Here is a 23,747-nt window from a genome sequence, read left to right as displayed (position 1 = left end):
AATTAGATAAAAAAAACTTAGGATTTTTGTGGATTCTGTGTAAGTATGTCCTGTGTTTGCTAAAAATAAGTCACAAAACTAATATGAAACTGTTCTGAAGTTTCTTTAAAATAAATTAAACTTTTCATCATACTGCAGCAAAAACAGCCTTTAATGCATGTGTTGTGGGTACAACTTTTCTAAACAAGTCCATTTTCGTCTACAGGTAAGAAGGCTATGTTCAAAAGACCAGCACACATGATTTTATGTACATTATTGTTGCTCATCGGGTCTTATAAATTGTCTTTTTCGACACGTTTTTTTTTCACGTATTATGAGGAGGTAATGAAACAAAAACACCAGGATTCCACTGATACAAATCTCCATGCGTGTAGAACATGTGATGACATTTCTATTTATTTGGAAGCGGTCTTGTAGGCCTACACGAGTACAGTACATACAAGCCTGATGGGAACATAGGCTCTGTAACAACATGGATTTACGCTTTATACTAATTTATCTGTGGCACCACATGAAACATTAATGAAGAATGGATACAATCATGACAGCCCATGCTATAATGATCGAATGGACAGATAAAATGCACAGTACTCTAATTAAATTAATGTACTTAGTTAATTGAACATAACTATTTTAATTACTGTGTAACGTGTTTCCCTTGCTTTAATGTTCAACAAACTGCAATAAAACTATGCCATTAACTGTTAGACGGTTTAAACGCCAATCGGCAATTAAAATTTGCTTTGATTCTTTTTAATACACGAATAAATTGAAATCATTAACCAACAAAATAAGATATTGTTTTAATTGGGTCATTAAATCGTAATGAAGGTGGTCGGATAAAACGTTTGTTATTTCAATAAAAGAAGCCACATTGTCAGATTTTACGATTCCTAATTATTTCTAACTGTGTACACGCAAGGTATAAAAATGTTTTTGTAACGATTGTCTGCAACCCGACGCAAACTTTTAGGAATTGCAAATGCAAACAAATCTGTTTTCATCGATAATCGTGAAACAAACTAATGAATTGTGTCGACTGAATCTTGTTTTACAACACGGACGAAATATAAAAAATATCAACCATCCCGAAAGAGCACACATTGACGTAATCGTGTGAAGGTGATTATGGGGCTGTTTTATGACTTTTTACCTCTTTAGCCTTTCCAAAAATGCAAGTTTATGTCCGAAAGGCACTGTTTCAACATTTTTGGGTATTTTGGTAAAATTATCGAACATGCCTAATTTGGTTACCCTTAGGTTAGGTTATCTTCCGGTTATAACCCTAACCCAACCCAACTTAGGTGTCGTCGGTATAATACCCATTTTTGTTCTTTTGTCTTTCAGCATTATGCTATTCGGTGATCATTTAAAAGCCAAGGAATGGATAAAAAGAAGATACAGTAGCAAAAGCCAAGAGAATTTAACGATACACCACGCTGTGTAGATAAGTTCTAAATGCTTGCTTTCCAATGTTGTATAGCAATTCGGTTCATTAATAAGTGTCGCTAACCGGTATCATGTTTTGGACACCTGACGATGGGAATCGTAACAATAATAGCACAAGCTAGAAATAAGTCTTCGGAGTTAAGCCTTGCACTTAAATGCCCATCGCAGCAGTATAGTACGATAAATGCCTTTCAGGCTGATGCTAATTTAGATTTACATTTACACCAAAAGAGTGATAACTTTCCTAGCCTAGCATAGCTTCATGGCACCGATACATTTGCCACGCACCGATGCATTGGATCAGACACAGATACCTTCCTAAACATCCGACGCCTGGAAAACCAACGACTATGTTGGTACCACCTTGCTATTATCTATTAGTATTATCAAAGGTTGGTCCAATTTTTATTTTAAATAAAGTCACGCCCATGATGTGTATGAAAGTGATATAAATACATGAAAAATAATAATTCGTGTATACGTTAACAGCATTTTTACAGGTGTTCACTCGATCGGTACATTGACACAAGCCGCCGGGCGTTTGGTAATTTATGCAAGCCTGGTTGTCTGAAGGCCGTAACGGTAAAAACCGGGACAATTCTTGCGCTAAGGTTGGTACCTTCACTGTCTGGCCTGCGCAAGTCAATGACCCCGCCACCGTGTGTGGAGAAATCGCAGGGTTGCCACATATAGGGATAAAATCCCTGACACGTGCAGTTTTGGTATCGTGCTACGTAAACGGTATTGGTTAATTTAAATAATTCCAATTTAGGCCACAAACGTGCAATTGTGGACTAGAAGTTAAAGTTGTTAACCATTTTTAATACTGTACTGTAGAAGGAAAATATTTATAACCTCTAGACACAGGAACTTACAGCCAGAAAAAGTTGTAATGCAATCAACTCTGCAACAATTCAATTCCCAACGCAAACAGTAGTACTGTACAAGAAAAGCTTCAAATTATGCGTTCTAGCAGATTACTAAAATTTGCACACTTGTTTCAAACTTAAAAAGAAAGTTGTAAGTAAGTTCTTAGAATAATACGTTATTGAATATGAAATCTTGAATGAACCTCGTATCATTCATGGTTGGTTTGCACCAGTCAGCACGTCTGGTGCTGGTGTCTGGTAGCCAGAATCTCACATCTCGTACAGTCAGGCCTAGGTGCCTGCGGCTACAGCGATCTAAACAAGTTCTTGCTGGTGTGGAGTGTACTTCGCTGCCAGACGGAAAGTCTGACTACCCTACCTGATAAATTGGGCGTAGTAATACTGTAGGGTCCTCATTCGATTGAGAAAAATCGAAGGTGTCGACATCTTGAACTAACGTCCCCACTATAAAAATAGTGAGTATAGTGAATACGACTATCCGCAGTACTATCCTGATAATTAGACCAATTCGTTAATACCAAGGAAAGAATGTGGTTCGCATTCCACTATAAACTGTAGGTCCCTTAGTTGCCATTAGCTGTATGGGCTATTAACTAACAGCTGTGTCTAAGGAATATGTCGGCCTTGGTCACTAACAAGACTACAAGATCGCACCATTCACCCTACACTCATATTTCGGTTAAAATACGCACATAGTGACGTCCCCGTCTTAAAAATTGATTGATTGATTGATATGTCAAATTTCATAACGTTTCGCACATATAGGCCTACCTCCCTCCTTCTTCAGGTGCCAGACTAGATGCATCTCTAGTGTCAAGTGTCATGTTGACACAACATTGTGACGCGTCTCGTGGGCGGGACGAGGTGGAGGGGGGGGGGGGGGTTGCGGGCCGAAATTAACCGAACGTAGGCCACCGATTATTTCGGAATTCCTATTCTAAAATACGCACCGCGTAGTTTTGTTTTGCTATCATTTTCGTGACGTGGGCGGACGCTTGTCTCTTTATTTGGGACCCGCTGCCAACAAACGAAAGTAAACTATAGTGATACGACGACTCTCATGTTATTTGCGATTGTGGGGTAAACTTTCAGTTATATTGTTTTATTCAATGCTATACGAATACTCTTTTTAGCAATTGGCCACGATGATCACGTCGTACTCTATATAAGTGAGTGAGTTCTTTCATTTCGAATTTCCATACTGAATCAATGAAAACTTAAAGAACTGAATTGTTTGCTGCCCCGTCAAGGTATTACTATACGGGATTATTATATGAACGGTTGACTTTCCCACCAATGGTTGAGATTAAAGGTTTCAGAGAATGCACAACTACCTACAAGACAAGTGTATGCCTAGTCGAGCCACTTATACTGCATAGTAAAAAATGTGATGTATCAATTTCGGCAAGCCTCATCACATAATCATCACCAAAATAAAGGTATAAATTAAAATTCATACACTATATAGTACAAAATATACAAATAGTTGGAAGATACCACATTTTCCAAATTATCCAACACGTCTTGATCGATGTCAAGTTCAAAATTGAAAAGTAATGAAAAATACAGCTGTGAGCCAATACATTTTTTTAGTAGCCTATAGCTTTTTTAACGTTTTTGATTTTCTGATATTATGCAGCAATAGTTCTAATTAGGCCAAAGGAGGTGTTCATTGCTTTCTGTTCCTAATAAACTACTTAGAGTTGACATAATGTTGGGAAACGGTCCAGCCAGACCCTAATGTCGTTCTTTCTACCAGCAGAGCGTTCACCTGACAACCGGAACTAAGGTTAGCAAACCGGAAGTCTGTACCGCTGCTTCTTACTCTTCTTACTAGACCCTATAACTGAACTTACACCTCGGCACCGATATTGTATTTAGGTTGTCATTTTTCATTTTATTGTATACAAGGTGTTTACAAAGTTTGAAGAAAACTTTACAACTGACATAGTTAGGCAAACCAATCTTGGCACACATTTCCAAGCAATCTTTAGGGGTCTTTAAGTTTGATGGATATAACATTTTCGCTATTAGCCTTATAATTAATTTCCTCGCTGTATCATTCCACAAAGTCATTTCACTACTCAGAGTTAAACTACATAACAAAACCACATAATTTTAGGAAATATTTCAACAGGAAGAATCTAGGAGAAACAAACTTCCAAAATTAATTATCAAAATGTTCTATGTTCGGGTTTTATCCATATCCGGCCAATCAATTAATTACATAAAAGGGAAAGGGCAAATGGTTATATTATTTTGTCAAGCAAATGCTACCTATTAAACGTGTTATAAATTTATAACATTTAAATTTTATAATACCGCTTGGTTAAAGCGGAATACATTTTTGATTACGTAACCAAAAACGTATCTTCAAGGGAATTTCAGATTAAGGGGAATCTTTAAGAAAATTATATACATTGTTAACGAATAGCAAGTAAACAACAATAAACTTATTTATTTATAGTAATCAAACTGAGCAATTACAACAATTGAAGTAGTTCGAATCTAAAAACGTCACCAATATAAGGAGGCACTCACAACACGAGCGTCTAAGAAAATATTGCATTGTAAAGTCATACAAGTGAAACAATGTCAACATTGGGTCGACTTTATGGCTCTGTCTATGGTCTGTGCACACAATGCAAGATAATGTAGATAGGTCCTCAATTAGTGAAATGTTATCATTGTTATCAGTCAGAGATAAGATCGCGACACGAACACACAGGAAGACTGCCGTTCCTGCAACTCGACGAACGCAGAAAACAAGATTAATATCTAAAATTGCTAAAATAAAGCTACTTAAACACATTATAACTGTTAGCAAATTGTTTTCGTTACAAACTAATCAAAATAGGGTTCAATGGGGGTTCTCCGTTGAAATCAATTTTCTAGCATACTTAACATAATTTTACGATTGAGGTGTCATTAAAGCTTATGATCTAGCGTACCTGCGAATTACACATGTAATTTCCTTAAGGGCTTCGCCCCTCACGCTTAATTTATTTCTAGAGCCATTTTCGATGATCCAGTTATGGGCCAACTTTGTTATGGAAGTTTAAATGTGAATTTTAATTTACAGCTGTTCCTGTTTTCAAATTATGAAAATGTATTTGATTTAGACTGCGTTTTGACAACTGTGACCAGATAGGTAAATGAATCACTCTTTAAAGTGTACATTTAAAACCAACAAATTCATTGTAAATTAGTAGTTCTATTCGCCTAATAACTTTTCTAAACAATGGTATTCTTCAAAGGATAAATAGTTAATGCACTGGATTAATTTTGTTTCGGAAACAAGTTTTGGATCCTAAAAAACTGCGCAATTTTTGCTAAGGATCCCTTCGTACAGGTAAAACTGTATGATCAAACAAATAAAAAGCTAGCTGCCCACTACACAACACCACCAACAACGATATTTCCACATATCTTTAGTATATGCACGCATGGACAGTACTTAGAATTTATTTTCATGTATTATGTACATAGTTAACGACGATATAGTTTCATTGATTTGATAACAAACATTCAAAATCGTGTTTTAATCAACAACAAGTTTCAGGAATGGTAGTTTGATTAAATCATGTGCCTCTGTGTTAACATACAACTACCACAACTACTGACATTTAGCAGACGGCCAAAAATAGACCTGAACAGTAAAACAGCTGATTTGGCATGATTGTTGCGCAGGTGTACCACACTTTCCACACCGATTTTCCCCGCTTTCCCCGATTCGCGGCGATGCCAAAAGCGGTTTTTCTACACGGTCGACTTGAAAATCACCGTCTGGAATTCCTGTAGTTGACCTAAGCTCGATTGTGTTTATAGTTTTGACCTATAAATATGATTTTCAATAAGTCGTTGATGCCAAATGCCTAAATAGTAGGCCTTCTGGTTAGTAACATTTGGACAAACGTCAAACATCCATAATTATTGATATCGAAGTGGAATAGCCTAACGACTTAAGTTTTACCATGCTTAACCAATCACCATCACGAAACAATTACATTACAAGTTTCCTACATCAGTGCATATTTACTTAATTATCACCTTGTTATCAATTAAAATACCAACTGCCAAAAATTTTTAATCAATGAAATGGATATTGCTCCCATTCAAAACTCTACTTAGCCTTGGCTTACAGGAAAGTATCAGGGGAGGGGGTTGGTTCAAGTTCGTTGGCCCTTGGAGAAATGTGAAATAAAAGGAGAATAAGGGAGCGACCCTCTCTTCACCCTATTTTGCAGACACAGTACAATACGCCAGGAGTCTTGGATATAATTTACAGAAAATCAATACAAATAGGCTACACTAAATATAACTGCAAATATGGCTGTTGTGTTTCAAAATATGCTCACGACTTTCTACTTTGTACTGTATATAAAAAATTGTAAAAGTTAAAATTAAATTACCCCCACCGCAACAAACCTGCGGACTAAGCGAATTTTCATTTTCCTGACTATTATATTTTGACAACAATATCTCCTAAAAAAATATATTTATTCCCTATGCATTTAAATAATGAGTACAGTACATAGTTTTGCTGTTATAGGGAAGGTGAAATAATTAAAATTTTCAAACTTGATCCAATTATGTTCATACAGATACAAAAGTCAACTTATTTTCCATCAAAATAAATTGTGAAATAAAAATTTACAGTTTCTGGAATTTCCTCATACTATTAAGCATATAATAATGCTTCATAATTCTAAATTAGGTATTTTTTTTAAACTTTACATCATTTTACAGCTTTTGTTGGAAAAAAATAATAAAAAATTTGATACTTAATTAATTAACGATACAGTACTTATACATGTTTACTAAAACCTAAACCAAAGTCAACAATGTCGTAATGGCTGGCTTCTATCCAATCACATTATAGCAGTCAAGTCAAAAGTTATCACTTGATAAAGCTTTGGCTGATGTCTGAAGATATATTAATATTTTTATTGGCTCCAAAAAAATTTCCCTCTCTAAAGTTAGACTATGCTATTAAATGTCAGAAATTAATTTTTAAAACATCGAAGATCGTATTATTTAACTGAAAGATACACATGTAAGTTGTGAATGAGCATAGGAGTCAGAATATAAATAATATAAGCTGGGGAAAAAGAAGATAAACATTTAAAATCTACATCTTATTGTTAATTCAACCTGTTTAACAAATTTCTCCCATTGGGAAAAGCTATTACTTTAGGTAGCTAAACCAAGGACAGATTTACTGAATTTTTTCATTTTGATGTCCCAAAATGCCAAAAACTCAAACTGCAAAAAAGCTCTTCAAAAAGGTCCAGAGAGAAATTGGGAAATTTTACGTTATAAAGGTAAAAAACGAGAAAAACCAATTTTTACCCTATAAATACCCCCATTAAACCCTGTTCAAATGGTTCGATCATGCTGGTTCGCAAATTCGTTCGAATGAACGAACATACATGTTTGTACCAAATTTCATCGAAATTGAATAATTTTTGCTCGAGTTATCGTGTGAGTTAACGGACACGGATGGTTATTTTGCCTATGGGGACATCAACACAAAAAAGTAAATCGGTCCTGGGTCCAGGTCTCACATGAGACCTAGGGTATTAGCTTATTCCCTGTAATAGTAATTCACTAAAAACCTTACTTGATATATAGCAAAACCTCGCTAACTCGACAGTCAACAGCTGACATAGCAAATCTTCTTGGCTTTGTATTGTGTTTGACTTTTCAAGTTTTAATTGTTAAATATTTAACATTTTCTTGAAGATGATTAAATATGTAAAAATACTTATCTAAGCCATACATTTATCAGTAAAAATTAATCTGTTAAGAATTTGTTTGAATTTCAATGTTCTGGATAAATCAAGAACCCCAGACTCAATAGCCTCTGGGCCCACAAATAGTCGTGTTAGTGAGGTCTTACTGTCGTGGTATTTACAAATATATAGCAAACAAAAACCACACTATACTTGACACACGGAACTATACTCCAAGAACCTCTATTTTCCCGACTACATTTTGCACAAGCAGTGACACGCAGAAGCAGGCTCCATGCTACGCGACTCTTCAACCTTTAAACTGATTGATAGGGCTAGTATAGGGGGAAGGAGATTGAAATTATGTTCAATCGGTTTCTAGAAAGATGTGTGTGAGGTACTCGTGAAACTATCGCCTTGGGGATGTCACATATTTTTCTGAAAAATTTAAATTGCCCGGAGGACAACTCCGTTGTGGCACCCTTTTTTTTGTCCTAGGACGCTAGGCACGAGCCTGGGATTGTTTTCACATTACTTCAGGCTAGACCTAGGGGTTGCGGCATTGTCACTTAGATAAAATCCATTGGTGACTTGGAGGGGATCGAACCCGGGACCTCACAGACTGAAGTCCCGCGCTCTAGCCACTATGCCAGCTCGCTCCCCCATACCCGTGGTTAATGGTGCTGCAACTAATAGCAATATCTTAACAATACCGGGACCTATGAAACTGCTGTAAGCTTTTTACTAAACATAGCAGTCTGTAACATACATTTTATAGAGTATTACTGAACCTAAACTGAGTGTAAAGTATCATAGGTTTATGTACTGGAGTGAACTCTTTCCCAGGCAACCCTGCTACCCTTACAAAAATTCTTAAAACCTAGACATTTGTAGGCCCACTCTTTTACCCCCTGGACCAAACTACGAATTTTTGGACTGTCGATATTAAGACCCACATTTAGGATGTAGGCCTAGGCTATAAGATTTGCTAGATTATACTGTCAAGAGGCTAAATGGGGTCCAAGAGTAAGTCATATACCCCTTTACCAAAAATAAGCCAACTTTTAATTTAATCTAGCCTAAATAATGACAAATAATTGGTGAGGAGGTTAATATGGGTTTAGGAATGAGAGAGCCTGTTTCTACCTGCTATATCAGTGGCAATAATGTTGACCCCACCAAAGACCGAGGGGCGAGGAGACAACACTGCGGACCGCTCAACAATCAATCACATTGCTGTATGGAGTCAAAACTGCAAAATTGCTCTGATGACAAAAGTAATCTGAACTTAAAGTTCTTAAGTTTCAAATTAGAGCATTTCCCATCTAGACTGTCTTCATTTGTTTTCAATAAGTTCAGTTATAAGCCAACATACATGAGGGTTGTCCAGAAGGTTAAACACATTTGAATCTAACAGGAAATGGACAGGTCATGTGATGTCAGCTCAGTGTTTGAAATCTTACATGGTCAACATACATACTCATACAATCACAAGTGATGATAACAATAGTGATTAGTCACGATTAAGAAACTAAAGTTTTCCTCGTCTAAAAAAATTGGAAGGAAATGGAAATCTCGCCAAAACTAAAAGTAGCCTACCATTGCGTCAATCCATAGGTCTACGTTTGATTGATTGTTTGTCATAAATTATCATTATGTTGTGAATGTGTATATAAAATCATTATACCGTATTTTTTATGGCATGAGTGTTTAATATTGATGATTCATATGAAGGGTTGAGGGGACGCAAATGTCTTTTGGGCACATAGCAGTCACAAGTTAGCCATAGGCTTAAAAATAATGGTGAGTATGCCTACTTGTTAACTGTTTAGCTGATTTGAGTTATAAGTAACAAACCCAGTAGGTCTAGGTATTGTTTGTTAAATCATATTTGATGAAAACAAAGACAGTGTATATTATCGCTTAGAAAAATATGGTCTAACGTACAGCAAGGAAGAGAATAATTGTGAATTATACAAATAGACCGAGAGGATATAACAAACTGAACCAAACAAAACTGCTAAAAGAACGTACCGTACCCGTAAGACTTAAATTACATTAGTTAGGATAATTAATTTTATTTATTCTTCAAACATGGCAGTTTGTGCAACTAGTTTTAGTACCACAACTTATGTGCTCTTTCATTCACTTAATCCGTGCTAACATCTAAGTTGAAACAAAACTTGTTCACTACGGTACAGGTGTTGTCACTAAAAGTGGTTCCATTTTATTGCACAAACTGCGGTTTAAACGTGAGTTAAAAAGTGCTAAGTTAAGTTATAATGTAACTTATGTGTACAAAAATGCTTGAGAAAACGCAAATTTTGGGTAGACTTCCATATCTGTTGTCACAAACAACCAAATGAAAATATCGATCAATATATATCGAATGAAACAATCGAATAACCAATATTTTCATTCGGTTATTTGTGCCAACAGATATGTAAGTCTACCCCGAATTTTTGATGTAGGCAAACATTAAGTTAGGCCTACACCAAAGAACTGGTAAAAAAATAGTCAAAACTAAGTTCGCTTTCTGTGAGTTGTTATATACTTTTGTGTAAGAATATATATAGGCCTACACAAGTGACTACTACAACTATCCACGTAGGCCTACTATCCTGAAAATTAGACCAATTCGTTTATACCAAGGCAAAAATGTGGTTCAAATTCCACTATAAACTGTAGGTCCCTTGGTTGCCATTAGCTGTATGGGCTATTAATTAACAGCTGTGTATAAGGAATAAGTCGGCCTTAGTCACTAACAAGACTACAAGATCGTGCCACTCATCCTACACTCATCTCCATTCATACTTTGCTTAAAATACCTACTTTGTATGGTCGCCATTTCATTGAAAAGGTATTAAATGGTTTTGAATGTAGGCCTAAGTATGTTGTAAACTCTGTTGTAGACTTTCCAGTACAAAATAGGTACTCAGACCAAACATAACTTAGGCCAACTAGGTACTACGTTGTAAAGTTATTGTAATTGAGGTTACAGGGGTATCCTATTTTATATTATAACAACTTGTCAACACTTGGTTTAGAAAGTAATGTAAACACTAAGGTTGTAACGTTATAACCTATCTTAACCCTTCCCGGACGGGCGAAATCGTGACATAGAACGGGACAAAATTATAGGAAAAAATAAAAATTAATTTTCCTTATTTGTGTTTTGTTATACCGGGTGATTCAAAAAGTACTTTACAACTTTGAAAATTCATATAAATCTTATTAAACAAGGTACAGAGCTGGTTTTGGTGTTGTTTTAAAGGAAAACACGTCAAGTTTTTTTACCTTAAACTAAAGATGTTCTATGTGACTTCCGTTGGTTATCCTGCAGACATCCCATCGATAGTCGATTTCTTCCCAGACTCGCACTACCATTTCAGGTGTAACTTGCTCAACAGTAGCGTAAATCCTTGCTCTAAGATCAGGTAGAGTGCCTGGCAAAGGAGGTACGAACATGTGTAGGTAACTGACTGGGGATACAAATGTTTACCCACTTCTAGATGTGCTAGGGAGTTGAAATTTCGCACACTTGTAGTTCTTGGTCCCAAACCACCCATAAAATTAAAAAAAGTCACATTTTCAAATTGTAACCCCCCCGAAATCTTGAATTTCCCCCCCATGTCATCCTTATGGGAAATAACATTGAAAAATACCGACTTTTGTGTGCCCATCTGAACAGTTTAGAAACGTGCTAGAGACTTGAAATTTGGTAGTATCGTAGGCCTAGTATGGGATCTTAAATTAACGGGGAAATTCAAAAAAGTCCCATTTTCTAATTTTAACCCCCCCAAAAATCCAAAATGGCGGACCTCTGAAAACGACAAAACATGTTTTTTTCAAACGGCTATAGCTCGAAAACGGTAAGAGCTAGAAAAGATTTGAGGAAAAAACGTAGGTTCGAAATTAAATTTCCTACAAGACAATATTACCGTATGCGTTTTTCAAAAATCACACTCCTTCACCGTCAAAAAACCCCTACTTTCTTCAAAATTTTGTAAATTTCTTTCAAATTTTTAACGGTTTTCACTATTTTTTCTACCTAAATTTATTATTTTCCCCAAATCCAACGGAAGTCACATAGAAAATCTTTAGTTTAAGATAAAAAAACTTGTTTTCCTTTAAAACAACACCCAAACCAGCTCTGTACCTTGTTTAATAAAATTTATATGAATTTTCAAAGTTGTAAAGTCCTTTTCGAATCACCCGGTACAAGTATACATAAAATAAACACAATGGAACACTTCATACTGTCAAAATAATTTCTTACTCGTTTTTAACTATGAGGATATATCCACTACCCGTCTGCGGTTGAGTAGAAAAGCAGCTGATATATCCGCCACCCGTCTTTGAAGATATGACCATGGCAACATTATGCAATAAATAAAGAACAATATGTAAACAATAAATAAAGATAACATAGTGCTGAGTGCGAGACGTCGAGGGGGGAGAAAAGGAGAGGTTGGAGGGGTGCGGGAGAGGAGGGGACACGGGAGAGGGGTCTAGGCGTGGGAGAGAGGGGGGAGTGCGGGAGAGAGCGCCGCCATGAAAAGAGCAGGAAAGTGGCGCCTTGGTACCGTGAAACATCTGGTTATTGCTCAAGCACCTTCCAGTCTGTCTGAAGAGAACGCAGATCCGCTTCCCGTCCGGAACATCAAAAACCATATGCGGATATATCCACCACCCGTCCTTTATCGCCAAAGACTTAGGCAGATATATCCGTCACCTGTCCGGGAAGGGTTAAGCTAAAAAATGGAGTTAAAGAACAAGTTTTTAAAATGATGCCTCTTCCTTTTCAAGCACAGAGAAGTAAGATACCTACATTCAATGGTTCACTTAACTAACTTATCTTACTACCGTACTTCTCATTGTTAGGCCTACAAGCTAAGTTAGGCCTTCTAGCCTGGATGAGCATCAATGTTTTTGTTAGGCTACACCGATTTTTGGCGAGCGCCAAGTAAGTTATTAAGATATCAATGTTTTCCGTTAGGCCTACTGGAGAGTCCAAAAAGCAGACAAAAATCTGAAATGAAACATATAAAAATATCTAGGCCTATGTTTTCGGTACACAAATGGTTGACTTTGATGTCACCATCGATGGTTATGCTCATCCCTAAAAGCTACAGCAAACCAATACATCGGCGCTAAATAACTGCTTTGTTTACCAAGTCTACCTTTGCATTCCCCGTGTTTAGAAATATTTCGAGACCACTGTTGCATCCTATCAATGACTATTGGAGCATCATACTGTACTGTAACAATAGTCAAAGATCCTATACCGTAGGCCTAGGCGTACACCTACCTGCCTACATAAAGTGATGACGATAATTGGAATTAGGTATAGCCTATGTCGTAAATGAATTAGAAAGGTAGGTAAGTGTTTATACTTAAGTTAAAAAAACATTAAAAGAAAGTCTACTTCAAGCCAACTTCCTTATAAATTAACCTTAAATAGCTTCTAGCCCAATATTATCAGACCCTAGAATAAAGCAAATAAATATTGTGTAACTTACATTCAGCATTTTATAATGTAAAATAAAACTTACCCCATCATAATCCTAAACTATGCCACTAGAAAACTTGATTCAGTTCTGTCCCATTTCACAGTTAACACTAACTAACTTAACTTAATTTGTAACTGCACAAAATAACACTACTGGATACTACGGTATATACTGTCAAAAATAACGCCAGCTAAAATTATTATTTTTGTTGTTTGTCTCTCTCTAATAGAGAATCTTGTTCATGTTTGACAATACAATACACAATACTAGTTCAATACGACGCAGAATGGAGTGAGTAGTGTAGTGAGTGAGTTGGATTGTTGGATAGGGAAAAGAAAAGGAGAATGATAGGGGAGGGGGGGTGTTACGATTACGAAAGACTCATGCGCACCGTGCGCACCTCATACTACTAGCGCTCATAGCTGCATTCCTTAGGTGGCGATACTTTGAACTATAGGCCGCGAGCTGGTAGAACTGGCAACGTTGCAAGCAAAGAAAATAGAACCTTTAGGTTCTATTTTCTTTGTTGCAAGTCATGGTGGAAGGATTGCAACACGGCCACCTTTAACTCCAGGCCTTAGCCTGGTAGAATTGGCAACGTTGCAAGTGGTGTTGTCTAGCGCTAGCCGTCCCATAAGATTACATGGCTGGCAGGTGACACCAGCTCATTAATTCGCGTATTATTCATTTAAATTTAAATTTATGAACATTAATTGATTAAAATATTGAAAATAAAATATAGAATTGAAAACAAAAACAATGTTTGAATTAAAAATCTATTTTTGTACATTAAATTAGAGTCGATATTTTCATAGCCCAGTAAACAAGCTTTTGTATTCTTAAAATATATACAAATTACCATTAACCACCTCCAAACAAAACAGCTGTTACAACCCACACTTCGATGTTCGATGTTCGACTTTCGATGTTGCCACTTCGAAGGCCACAGCCTGGAGTTAAAGGTGGCCGTGATTGCAAGTAGTGTGGTTTACACTGCCACCTAACTACAGGCCGTGGCCTGGTAGAATTGGCAACGTCGCAAGTGGTGTTGTTTAGTGACAGACGTCACATAAGATAACATGGCAGACAGGTGACATCAGCTCATTAATTAGCACTTTATTGATTTAAATTTAAATTTATGAACATACATTTATTAAAATATTGGGGAAAAAAACATACAGAATTGAAAACCGAAACAATATGAATTAAAAATCTATATCTGTACATATTTAAGTGGAGTCAATATTGTCATAGTCCAGAAACTAATCTTTCGTAAATACACAAATACCACCAAATACCATTAGCTGCTTCCAAACAAAAGAGCTGTTACAACACCACTTGCAACGTTGCCACTTCGAAGGCCGCGGCCTGGAGTTAAAGGTGGCCGTGATTGTTTAGCACCAGACGTCCCATAAGATAACATGGTACCATGTCTACTAGACCTAGACAGCTGACACCAGCTCATTAATTCGCGTATTATTCATTTAAATTTACATTTATGAACACAAATTTATTAAAAGATCAAAAATAAAACAAATAGAATTAAAAAACAAAACAGTATTTGAAAATAAATGTTTGTGCATTTGAAGTGGAGACAATATTTTCATAGCCCAGTAACCAATTAAACTTTAGTATTATTAAAAAATACACAAATGCCCAAGCATTAGCTGCCTTCAAACAAAACATCTGTTACAACTCTATTTCACTATTTGTGACATTGCCACTTTAAGGCCTTAAAGGTAGCCGTGACTCAACACAACTTAAAACAGACTATTGTCTCTGCGTATTCGCTTTACAACCCCTTTCCAAAACAACGAAACACACTGTAAGTTAGTGATTATTTTACTAAAAATTTACTGTATTTAAATTGTCACAACAACCATGCGCACGCATAGAATAGCTTATTGTGATGGGTCATTTCGAAAGGTATAGTGAAATTCTGCGTTTTATTGCTTCCGTCACCAGTAAACATATATAGTAAACAGTACTCTGTTCAACTTGATGTTATGTTGAATGTCATCATAGATCTTTTTTATTTAAGCGTCCCAATATTATAGGATTATTAATTGTGAGTTTCGGGCATCATATTATCTTTGCCTTTATTATGTGATTGTAATAAAGATCAATGAAAATAAATATTTCTTATTGTCTTATTCTTATGTGCACCAGTGACAAATTTAAATGTCAATCAAAACCATCTGTCTTTACGCCAGCGTCGTCTAATAATTATTATTATAATGCCAACTATTTTATTACCATCTTTTTGGTCGTTGACCCATCGTCTGACAGGAATAAATTATATCAGCGTGAAAAATACTAAATTGATTTCCAGGAAGTATAAAAAATACTCATAGAACTATATAATTAAAAACGTAATTTAGTTACTCATAGCGATCGCTGTGTCACTGCCACTAATAATTACTGAGCCCACCCAGACTGTCTTCAAGTACCTAATTCTTTTATTGAGTGGTAAGCAGTTTTACGGAAGAGGTTCCTATGGTGGTTCTGAACTCTGCTATCCAGAGTCTTTGTTGCAGCTTGGAATCTGTTAAAGAAACGGGTGGAGCTTCCGCGAGGGTACGATTCTCAATTTATACTGAGACATGCCACGGTAAATCCAGTTGATTCCAACCTCTTGGTTAAGTATATGATTATATCAACATTTTCCACCAATCCTTGTTTTTTGTTCTTTATTTTTAGCAAGCACGCACATACGTATATGGTAATTGAAATAGCCCACGTTCTGGAAGCTGGGGTTGTTGTGCTCACGGGGGTGACAACTACTTATGATACGCACAGCTTTCTTCTGAAGTTTCAAACTGCATCTCCTTCAGCAGCATGTCCCCTTAGATAGATGCCGTAAAGATGTGACAATTATTGCAATTATTATTATTATTATTATTTGTTATTATTATGTGACAATTATATATTGCATGGTATACCAGGGTTAATAGAACTTGTAACACACTTTTCCAGGCTCCACTAAATAGAAGCATGACACGAGCCAGCTTATAACGCAGACTTGTAACACAATCGCTTCAGTCTTGCGTTAGGTCAAGGTAGAATCCCAACAGTATTATATTCCCACCATCCCACCATGTTTTTTTGGGTGCGCATCAGCGTGCAAGTCATTTAGTTCATCTTTGTAGATATCAGGTTTTATTTGGTTGAACGAGGTTTAAATGACTGAAATAACAAGAAACAGATTGTAATTAAAAACTCTTTCAAAGTTTAGAGGCCAAAAGTGGCATAGTGTTTAGATCGTACGACATGTCTAAGGCCTTTGACAAAGTGTCTCATGATCTCCTTGTGGATAAGCTTTCTTGCTATAACCTTGATGCAATTTTGGTTAGGTTCTTTCAATCTTATCTCAGTGACAGATGGCAAAAAGTCTATCTAAACGGCACTTATTCTAGCCATGTTCGAGTGCTCCACGGAGTGCCCCAAGGCTCTATATTGGGCCCTACCCTGTTTATACTGTATATAAATGACTTACCTTGTAATATTAATGACTTATCTGTAAAAAGCTTTCTTTTTGCTGATGACTTGGCCTTGTGTGTACGGGGTAACTCTTTGAATGACGTTACAGATACATTGGATACAAAATCTGCTGTTATTAATGACTGGTGTAATGCAAACAAGTTATGTCTTAATGCTGATAAGACTCAAGACCTAACTATTAGTCTTAGCAGTAATGGTAATAATGATGTAAACACTCTGAAGTGCAGTCAAACTTGAAGTGGTTTTCACATGTAGATTTTGTAGCTTCTAAAATTGTAAAAGGCATATTTATGATAAGAGCACTTAGGTCCACTGTTTCAGTTGATGTCCTTATTTGTATATATTATGGCCACATTCATAGCTATTTGTCCTATGGTACCTCACTGTGGGCCAACAGTTTTTATGCTAACAGGTTGCTCTTTACTTTACAAAAGAAGGCGGTGAGGTTAATTTGTAGTGTGAATAGAAGAACACATTGGAAGCCCCTTTTTGTGGGTCTTAACATTCTCACATTTCCATCTTTGTATGTTTTGGCAAGTTTGTTGTATGTAAAAGAAAACATTTCTCACTTTAAAAAGATATCTGATGTGCACAACTACTGTACTAGATCAAAAGATAATCTGTCTACACTAAGGCATAAGTATACAGCCACTCAAAATAGTTTTTCCTACAGTCACCCGACAAAGTTGGCTTCCTTGTACTGTTTATAGTACAGAAAGCTGCTAATTGCTGCATATTTATACTTTGCCGTACAGTTTATACTTTGCCGTACAGTTTATACTTTGCCGTACAGTTTATACTTTGCCGTACGGTTTATACTTTGCCGCACATCAGGATTCCAACGAAACAACACAAAACAGCGTGGTTCTATTATGCACGTAATCCGTGTACGCTTGGAAATAGGTTGGCAACACTTAAAGATAATAATACTATGAGCAGCTGATTGACTATTATAACTACGATTTGACCTATCATTTCGTGTTTATAGTTTCGGTATTTCTGAACTTTCTGGACTTTTCTTTTAAACGTTTTTAAAACATTCCTACGATCTTAATAAACAAGAAAATATCTTTAAAGCATTTTTTTAGGCGCGGAAACCACTTCAAATTATAAAAACATACGGAACTATATTCTCAAAAGCACATTTCTTGCCGAGGAAAAATAGCGGAGTGATACGGACCGCGGGTACTACTTTCTCTAAGGCTACCATTTGTGTTGCCAGCTGAACCTAAAAACGTGTCGTATAGTGTTTGAAAGACTAATTATTTATATGCTTTATAGTGACTGTAGGAAAAATATAATGTGTAACACGAGTGAAAAAGGCCTTTGCTGCACTCGAGATCATTCCGCACTCGCCTGCGGCTCGTGCGTAAACATTGCTCTCGTGTGCAGCAAAGTGCCACTTTCACCACTAGTTACACAAATAACTATTGAGTACCAAGGTGTTAAAATGTACAATTTCTTGCCTGCAACCATCAAAAACCTGTGTGTTTTAAAATTCAAACATGTTTTAAAAACTACTCTAACCAAGGCTTGCCTGTATAAAAATGAAGAGTACTTTGGTTTAGAGTTTTAGATATTTTAGTTGCCAGAACCATCTTGATTGTTTTGTTTTTATTTTGACGATTGTCATGAACTTTGTACATAGTTTTACCGACAATAAATCATCTCATTTCATTTCCTTTCATTTCATATCAACTCTGTGGCACTTACAAAACCATTGTCTTTAGCAGATCTCTAAGGATGGTCAATCTACTAAAGAAGTATGTTTTATCTATGGTTTTATCTACAGTTTATTCTATCCATGCCAATATTGCATTTAATCTATGCCTAAAATCTATCAAACCCCAGACAAAGAATTAAAATACTTTAACTTACGCCTATTATTTCAGCAGACCATATTCTCAAACCTTCTTCTTCAATATTTGTCTCATGGTCTCGTCTCGTAGTCTGTCTTCTTAAATTCGATTAAAACTTGAAACGAATGGTCAAATGGAAATGGAACACAAAAAAATTGAAGTGAAATTTTTAAGGAACGTTTTGAGGTTATACCGTACGATTTGTTATAATAAATTTGTCGTATCAGAACTATATATTCTACTTATATCTAAATAATGTTCGTTCTCAGAAATTTGGTGAGGTCAGATTCTAGCAAAATACGTTCCTTTTCAAGATGGTAAGTCTTGTACATTTAGGAATAGTGTCTCTCATAGGGCCGAAATAGTTTACAACCGAGATGAAGGTGTAAGGAATATATTATTAGGCTAACTACTTTGTTATAGCTTAGCTGGTATTGGTTTGGTATTACCAACAAGCTTTCCAGATGGAGTATAATAATTACTAACTATTAAGGCAAAACTTATCTGACTCCATTATAATATTCTACATTTTGGGCTTTAGTTAGGCCTAACTTAGGCCTCGTTAAAATCTTGGTTAGAATGAAAATACTGTATTGATTAACTTATTCCATATATTGATTAGCCTATTTCATTAGTTTGGTTAGGTTAACCTAACCAACCACACTTGATACCTATATCAAATGAAATAATCGGTTGATCGATATATTCATTCGGTTGTTTTGGCCCCACTTATGAAAGTCTATCCTGATTGTTTAGTTTAGTTGTTTTGTAATAGCATATTAACAACACAGGTTAAATTATGTTAACTTTAAGCCAACATAAAGGGTTGTTTTTTTTTTTGTTAGTAACCAATAGGCCTACCAATGACTTATCTAAACTACTGTAACATTTTTTAGTTGTGTTCGAGCTCAAACAGCAGCTGAACCTCTTTCAACCCCCACTCCTGATGGACATCCAATAAATATAACACCCAAGATTGAAAAGCTTGTGGCAGATATTTCTCAGCTGACATTAGTCGAGGTATCAGAGCTGAGCACGGCCTTGAAGCAGCGACTGAACCTTCCAGATGCTCCGATGATGGCCATGGGTGCGATGCCGGTTGGGGCAGCCCAACCTCAGGTGAGAAGACTGGTGACAGTTCTGATATTTTATAAATATCAATAAGTTATCAAGCCGTATTTCAATGCAATTCACTAAGCAATGAATTCCTGATTATCACTACAACAATTTATTTTGTTCACTCTATTCAATTTTATTTTCTTAGACGATCCATCAATTCTTAGTTCGTACTTTGTTTTCAACCTTTGGGGACAGGGACAAGAATTATGAAAATATTGAAAATTCAATTGGTCGTAGTTCATTTAGTATTTGTCTCCGCTGAGAAATGTTTGCACCATTATTATAAGGTAAAAATCTAGTTTCTGGTGATATGTGAGTTACTATAGGTTCCCATGGTCATCTCATTAAGCTATGCATAATTTCCAAAATATGAGTTTCTGATCTCTAATATTCAGCTTTGCAATATCTAGACAGGACAACGGCAGTTTCAGAAAACCAGCATCCATCATCAGGTCTAATTCTAGAAAGTTCCTAATGTGCTGGCTTTAGTTTTAAATGTGTTCCATGGCAGTACCAGATGATTGTTAATGTTATAGGTGGACACACTTTGACTCTTTAAAAAGTCCATATAAGGAAAAGTCTGCTTTTACACATTTAAAGGAACATTTTTGTGTGTTGTAGGAGGATGATGAAGATGCTCCAACAAAAGCTGTCAAGACCGACTTCACTGTTAAATTGATGAAATATGACGAGAAACAAAAAGTTGCGCTCATCAAGGAAATCAAAAACCTTCTGGAAGGCATGAACTTGGTCCAGGTAATTACCTTTAATGAGTAGGCGTACACATTAGCTTTTACTGCTATTTATAGGTGGGATGTCTAATCTCAGTTTCCAAAAGTCAAAGAACTTAAATAATGGATCTTGTTTAAGCTTTTAATTGTTGTAAGTTTTAGCTAAAATCTATGCTTTTAAGGAAAACAGGTTAGCAGGTCAATATTTTTTTGTATACCGGTAATAAAAAAATTCAGAATTTTACCTAGCCTAGTTTTCAAAATAAATTATTACTAGAAGAGAAACTGACTGAATATCCGTACATTTCAATTTTAATAAATAAACTATAATGTAAACTTCTTCATTGCGTACGGTACTGTAAAATGGCTAGAGTAAAAGTAAACAATTAGACGTGTATATGATGAAAACTGTTATAAACTTTTCTTTCAATCTATACACAAAAACCTGTTTTAGCATTTAATTCATTTTCCTACAGGGTGTGGTAATTGAGTTTCAATACTAACTAGTGTGGTCTGCCGTTACACTTTAGACGCATAAATGAGCGAAGCATTATTTAAAGATTGTCAATGGCTAAAGCAGCTTACACCCCACAATATGTTCCCTTTCAACAGATTCACCGTTTGTTTGCCCGATATTATTTAAGTTCTAAAGAATGACTAATTTATCTGATAGTTCATACTGTACCTTTGTAGTGATACTGGCCATCCTGACCATTTGCTTGTACTTTGTAAATGGGCATAGCAGGATGTACTCGTGCAATCAACATTTGTTCTACAATCGTCAGGTCAGTTAATTTGTTCGGGACACTTGACACATCCATATTATTTAACGCCGTGAATTTAGTTGCATTTGAACGACAACGCGAACAAATCGGTGATTAGTTTGAAGCTGTTAGTTGTTGGCGATGACAGTAAGTGCAAATGTAAAATTTTAGTGCATCTAATTCATGTTGGAATTGATTAGCTAACTGCCTATCATTATCAGCTTCTTCCGCCACTGCTTCATCTGGTTCTTCTTGTTCACGACGCCACTCTCTTACAATATTTGCATTATTGGTGCGACGACCAATATTACGACGTGGTCTTTGAGGCATGCTCAAAACAAATATAGCAAAACTGTTACTTCCTTTGATAAACTGTTACATTCCAACTTTAACCTAGGATGAAAGTAAACATTGAAATGTAAACAAAACAGTTACAAACAATTAACATATGTTTATCTTATTTAAATTAAACAAAATAAACCCATATGTCATAAACCCAATATAATTTTTCTTTCAACTTACATTAAAATAACAAGCAAAATTGTGTGACCCGTAAAATAAAATCCAGAAGGAAATTCGCAAATATTTTTTACCAAAACATTGTCCTTAGTATTCTTTAGCTGTTGGCCAAATTTCATATCAATTGGTCAAGCCATTACATTCTGATATTCTTACAAAGAAGTTACAAAGTGAGGGAAAGTGAGCTTCGCTCAATTATTTCCCGTAAGTATAGGGTTAGGAAAAATAAGCAAAAACTCACAAAGAACTCATAACTGTGTTTGATTCAATTTTGTTTCTTTTTCAGGCCAAGAAATTTGTTGAGAGCGCGCCTACAGTGGTCAAGGCAGATGTGCCAAAGGAAGAAGCGGAGAAGTTGAAAGAAGCTTTAGTAAAAGTTGGAGCTGAAATCACCATAGAGTAGGCTGTTGTTTATGATAGGATAGTTTTGTACAAAGGATAGATACCACCAACCAATAAAATTTGTAATATTGACTATTGATGTTCCCTTATTGATTGAACATTGAATACCAAAACTTCTATCTGGTAGGGACTTGCAGCACATAACTTTTGACTGAACAAACATCAATCAATCAATCTATTTACTTAACATAGGTACATACATATGTTACCATAGGTGCAAAAACCATTCAATGTCTGCACTAACACATAAAACAAATATTTTCACTACTTGTCCCAGAAGTGACAAAATTCCAGGGTATCAATTATCAATTTTTTAAGATGGGGACGCCACTATGTGCGTATTTTAACCCAAATAAGAGTGTAGTATTGTTAGTGACTAAGGCTGACACGTTCCTTCTACACAGCTGTTAATAGCCCATATAGCCACTTCAATGGAGCCCCGAAATGGAACTTTAATGATGGAGTAGTGTAGTGAACGATTTTTTTTATCATGGTGCAAATGATCACACAAAGCTTCTTGGCTTCAAATAATAAATAATACAGTAGAGTCCCACAAACTCGGCACTCGATAACTTGGCCATCACCGTCTCAGAAAATTAATGATTTTTTGATTCCGAGTTAAACATGGACTCAAGCCAGCTCAAGTAAAATCATTTGCAGCTCGTACTAAGGACTTGTTGTACTATATCTAATGACTTTTAAATAAAAAAAGGCGGTTAAAAAGCTTAAAAATTGTATTGTATTGTATTATAATATTTACTTTGAAATATTTTTGATGATGTCATGATCAAAATGTCATGATGTTTGTCATGTTGGCAAAACACTTAATTGTTGTGTTGGCAACGACTTGGGGTATATTATTGCCTGATAAGGATACAGTTTTTTTTGCATTTTTGTGTTACAAGAAAATACCCAATTCGCATAAGAGTGTCATATTAAGGAAAATTTCAGAATGCATTCTCAAAAACTGCCTGATAGTAGAAAGTGAAGACGAGCAATATACGCCAGAAACGCACGAACAACTACTTCTGGCAATGTTTTGAGATAGTTGAATGTAGAACACTTGCTTGAAAACAGTGCTTTTCATAATTATGTTAAATATACAAAATTTAAGAAAACAAATCTCGTGAAGTATGGTGACAACTATTTGTGCTATTCTGTCAAACCAGAGTTGCGTTAATAGTATGGATCCATGCAGGGTTATTTCTGCCTGAATTGCAAAATCTGGCCAAGATTGGGAAAATGTCAATTGGTTTAAGTTCAAG

At 35.8% G+C, this 23,747-nt stretch overlaps 2 protein-coding genes across 2 annotated transcripts in view; one reads left to right on the top strand and one right to left on the bottom strand.

The window, feature by feature from the left end:
* LOC129001105 (protein Gawky-like) overlaps window positions 1-13,833 on the bottom strand; it is a 74,557-nt gene extending 60,724 nt beyond the window's left edge. Inside the window, exon 1 of the mRNA XM_054428280.1 lies at window positions 13,630-13,833. The gene's annotated coding sequence lies outside the window, so the exon portion shown is untranslated. The remainder of the gene's footprint in view (window positions 1-13,629) is intronic.
* Window positions 13,834-19,080: 5,247 nt separating this feature from the next.
* LOC129001153 (39S ribosomal protein L12, mitochondrial-like) lies at window positions 19,081-22,555 on the top strand. Its single transcript, XM_054428362.1, has 4 exons — window positions 19,081-19,264; window positions 19,844-20,066; window positions 20,688-20,822; window positions 22,367-22,555. Exons 1-4 carry the CDS (start codon window positions 19,203-19,205, stop codon window positions 22,481-22,483), a joined length of 537 nt encoding a protein of 178 aa, XP_054284337.1. The 5' UTR covers window positions 19,081-19,202; the 3' UTR covers window positions 22,484-22,555.
* Window positions 22,556-23,747: the final 1,192 nt, after the last annotated feature.

This window comes from Macrosteles quadrilineatus, unplaced genomic scaffold (assembly GCF_028750875.1).
Source record: "Macrosteles quadrilineatus isolate MER2022 unplaced genomic scaffold, UCM_ALF_1.0 Scaffold_8__2_contigs__length_117827958, whole genome shotgun sequence".
NCBI classification, from domain to species: Eukaryota; Metazoa; Arthropoda; class Insecta; order Hemiptera; family Cicadellidae; genus Macrosteles; species Macrosteles quadrilineatus.
Note: the sequence above shows the minus strand (reverse complement) of the source record. Positions and strands in the feature narration are given on the sequence as shown.